The 4,596-nt window shown below is 47.9% G+C and overlaps 1 gene segment (V, D, J or C); it reads right to left on the bottom strand.

The window, feature by feature from the left end:
- LOC105822379 overlaps positions 1-1,100 on the bottom strand; it is a gene marked incomplete at its 3' end in the record, with an annotated part of 1,555 nt that extends 455 nt beyond the window's left edge. The window contains 2 exon segments of the V gene segment in view: positions 635-927; positions 1,052-1,100. Of these exon segments, the coding sequence occupies positions 635-927; positions 1,052-1,100 (342 nt within the window).
- Between the last annotated feature and the right edge of the window lie 3,496 nt (positions 1,101-4,596).

Consider the following 4,596-nt stretch of genomic DNA (forward strand, 5'->3'; position numbering starts at 1 on the left):
ATGTAGATGATCAGGTTCCCCCGTTAATCATTCCATTGATGTCGTGTGTTATGGAGTTTGATGTCTTATATTGAACCAGTTTTGCATTCTTGGACACATCGTGCTTGCTTATAGCGCACAATCCTTTTAATACCCTGCTGGATTCAGTTTGCTAGTATATTCTGAGATATTTTTCATCTATATTCATAAGGGCTATTAGTATTAATATTCTTTTTCTTTTAATGCTTTTGGCTTTGATATGAGGTAATACTCACTTAATAGAATGAGTTAGGATGTATTCTCACCATTGCTATTTGTTAGAAGAGTTTGAGAACGATTGGATGTTATTCTTTAACAGTTTGTGTTTGTGCTGTGTTTCAGAAACTCTGTTTTAAACTACACATATACCCTCTTGATTGATTATAATGATATTCGATGACCAGCCTTCAAGATATGGAAGGACAAGTTGGTATTTTGTAAAGAAAATCGAGGAAGTTGTGAGCAGATGCACACAACTGAAGCATCCAGGAGGGACAGGGGAAGAGCTGCACACCTGGTGGGGACAGGCTCAGGGCAGAGCCAGGGTGAGGATGTACTGGGGGCTTCTTCTCTCACTTCCCCATGGTCTGGAGCACTGTATGACTAGCACTGCTACCATAGACAGACAGTAGTAGTCGGCCTCATCCTCAGACTGCAGCCCAGAGATGGTCAGGGAGGCAGAGTTGGAGGAGCTGTCGATGGAGCCAGAGAACCGATCGGGGACTCCAGAGGGTCTTTGGTTATCATCGTAGGTCACAGTGGTGGGGGCGCTGCCCGGGCGCTGCTGGTACCAGTGCATGTAGTAGCTGCCAATGTTGCCGCTGCTGCGGGTGCAGGAGATGGTGACCTTCTGCCCTGGAGACCCCGACAGAGAGCTGGGCTGAGTCAGGACAAAGTTGGCCAAAGACCCTGCAAAGAGGGAGGGACACAGAGATCAGTGACAACAGACCAGACCCTGTTTCAAAGAGGAGGGAGAAATCATCATCACAGGAGACACCCAGGAGCCCTCCCTGAATTCCCTGCGTGCAGCCACCTGTGCAGTGAGCGAGGAGGGTGAGGAGGAGCGGAGGAGCCCAGACCATGGTGGGGACACCCCAGGCTCTGCTTCCTGAGCTGACAGCCAGGACTGAACCCACCAACCCTCCTTATCTGTCATTCTGATGCTCAGGGTGGGAGGTCTCCATGCAAATTTCTTCCTTTCTAGAAGCTGCACAAGCCCCACCTTAGACTTCACACTAGCTGTGGCTGAGAGATCCAGACACTGTACCAGGGGGAGGGCTACACCACCCAGAGGGCAGAGGAATCCCTGCAAGTGAGGCTGGGGAGAGAGCTGAGGCGCTGAGGAGCCTGAGGAGGTGCTGAGACCACAGCGCCCTCTGGTTGATGCGGGAGACACAGCGGCCCTGGGAAGGGGCTGGTGCTCAGGGCTCCTGCCCTCCCCACCTTGCACCCCTCACAATTCCAGCCACTGTCCCAGCATCTCTGCTCACCATCCTGTGCTCCCTTCACGTTTAAACCTCCAAATCTGTCCAGATGGTCCTAGGGCCACTACTCTGGGGAAGCCATTCTGATTCCCTTTCTGTCATTGGAGGTGTGAGTACCACAGGCAGAATGGGCTGAGTGTGGAAGGAAACAGAGGGGAGGCCTCTGCCTTCTCCAGGAGGGGCCACAGGACCGGGGCTGTGAGCCCATCACTGAGAGGCCTTCAGTTTGATCTCAGAAGAGTTGACTGCTGTGAGTCGGGTCTTCCCCAGACCCCTCTCCCTGGCATACAGCTTGGGTAGACGGGGTGTCTCAGTAGCTTTCAGGTCTGTGGGTGCCCAGGGCTCCCAACCCCAGGCCACCTGAGGTTTGACCTTGCAAGGGGTGTAGGTGCAGGAGGGCAGAGCCCTGTCCTGAGGGTGGACACAGCAACAGAGGGCAGTTGTTGTGACCATGGCCGTGCCCACCCAGACCTCCCTCCAGGGGAACGTGCAGGGAGGAGCACAGGTGCGGGGCCCTGCCCCTGGGCTGGCTCAGGCAGGATGAGCCCGGGGCCCCTGCAGCCAGGTCTTCCTGCAGGAAGCAGGATCCTCCAATGGGCACCCCAAGGGCAAGGACCCGCTCAGCCTGCTGGGGCGTCCTCAGACCTGCCTGTGGTCTGAGCCTTGTCCTTTCTGTCCTTCCTTCCTCTCTCCTTTCACAGGGTCTGAGCTGTGGTCTGAAGCCGCCTCCCACACCAGCCCCTCCCCATGTGTCTCTCACCAGGGCCCCTCCCCCAGAATATATCACTTTCTTGTCCAAGCCTTTCTCATCACATGATTGTCAGAGGCTCCAAACTCAAAATAGTTTTAATTTACAGAGAAAGACCCATCCCTGACGCTGTGAGAAATACTATTGTGTCTTTAGTAGCTGGAGCTCAAGCTGGGCCCAGAGAGGAGCGAAGGCCCAGTGCTGGGGAGGCTTCCCTGGACCCAGAGAAGTGTCTGGAACCCTGAGGCCTGGAGCCCACTTGAGTCTGAGCAGGATCTCAGGAGACCCCAGGGAGGGTCCCTGGCTTGCCCAGGAAATGTCACAGTCCACATCAGTGACGTCACCTCATTTTGTTGTCTCTCGAGATCCCAGCTCCGCACTGCCTGCTGTCCTAGGATGGAAAATTTTAAATCGCTATTGTCCAGTTCTCAAGTAGTTCCCGAGTAGTTTAAGGCTTTCTGTGTTATTCCATCAGGGGCAGGACTGTTTGTTCTTTTATGTTTATCTAAAATAGGTTTCTTAAATATCATTCTGAACCTCACTTTGTTCAAAATTTAGAAGTAATGTTTCTATGATGATTCCTGCCTCTGTTTGGTCATTGAGTCCACTGTGATTGCTACATGGTACTTGCAATCTATCTAATGCATTCCATACCTGGGTCTATTTCTGAACTGTTAACGGAACTTTCTTGTATATGTTCCAGCAGCAACCTTAGAATGTTTAAACTAATTTTCCTTTAAGATCTGTCTCAAAATCTAAGTGTGCGTTCCACTCATTTTGTGTTCATTTGCAAAACATTTGACACTTTTCCTAGATTTAAATTTTCCCGTATGATTATCAAAAAAAAATTCAAGATTGAAAAAAGATTGACTAGCATTTATTAAAAAACATTTATTCTTATTTATTTTTAAAATTTCAGAGTATTAGATGGGAAGAAACATTCTGGTTACATGAATTGCTTTTGTACTGCCTGAGTCAAAGTTATGTGTGCCCATCACCCAAACAGTGTACACTGTACTTGTTAGGTGTGATTTCACCCTTGGTATATTACATACATGTTTTATATTTTTGTTAACAAAATCCTACCCATCAATGTAGTCCACCTCTGCTCGTACTTAAGTCTCATTTTATTCCATCTAAAGAGATTTTTATTTTTTCCTAGAACACTATTTTGCATTCTTTGTCGTGAGGTTGTCCAGATGCTGACAGGCTGTTTGGCCAGTGGTGCTGGCACCGTGTGAGCACAGAGAGACGTCACTGCAGCCACATCCCCATCCACGTCCCGGTTCCCAGTGGAACATCCCTGCTGAGGCATCAGGAGACACTGGCTGGATCTGCTGAGTGTCCCCATGGTGAGTGACTGAGTGGCATGCTCAGGAGCAGGCTCAGAACAGGCCTGGAGCCCTGAAGCTGCAGAGCCCAGCATCGGTGGAGTCTACAAGATGCTGTATCTTCTGGGCCTGGGATGGGGGGTTTCACCTCACTCTGCCCATTCCACTGTCTCTGAGAGGAGTTCTGTTCTTGAACAAGAATCTTCTGCCTCATGGAGGTGAGCAGGCTGAGTGTGGGATTTCGACACTGCCTCAGTATAAGGTGTCCTGAAGTCAGTGACTCACGAAGGGCCTCAGACCTTCAGCTGCTCCTGTGTGACTGGAAACAGGACGGTGCATGAATAGATCCCAACCCATTAGCCATTAGGGAAATGCAATGAAGGCTAAAGAGATAGACCGCTGCAGACCCACTGGGGTGGCTAGAAACAAAATGACAGGTAATGACAAATGTTGATGGGAATGTGGAGAAATTGGAACTCTCATATATTATTCATGGAAATGTAAACTGGTGCAACCCCTTTGGACAGCAGTCAGACATTTCCTCAAAAACAGTAATTATATCATCCTGAATTTCCACTCCTACCAATCTACCCAACAAAGATACACATAGCGTCCACAGGGAAATTTGAAACTTGTATACCGATGTTTACAGCAGTGTTACTCGTGAAATCAAAAGTCTTAAGCAAAGTAAATGTCCAACAACTCGTGAATGGTTTAACAGTTTGTAGTACATACATAGGATGGAATGTTTTTTGACAATAAAATGAATGAAGTAGTAAATTACATTTTTATATGATTCATGTATGAAAATGAACATAATCAACATTTCCATGCATTAATCTCCTAAGTTATGTAGAAAACGAAAATTAGATTTACAAGCCAAAGTTATGCTAACCCTAGCTATTAGATTAATAATTGTTTATTTGTAGGGTGATGAAAATATTCTAAATTCATGTTATGGTGATGGTTGCACAACTCAATAAATACTAAAGAAATTTGAAGTGTATATTTTAAA

The sequence above is a fragment of the Propithecus coquereli genome, unplaced genomic scaffold (genome assembly GCF_000956105.1).
Source record: "Propithecus coquereli isolate 6110/MARCELLA unplaced genomic scaffold, Pcoq_1.0 Scaffold606, whole genome shotgun sequence".
NCBI lineage: Eukaryota > Metazoa > Chordata > Mammalia > Primates > Indriidae > Propithecus > Propithecus coquereli.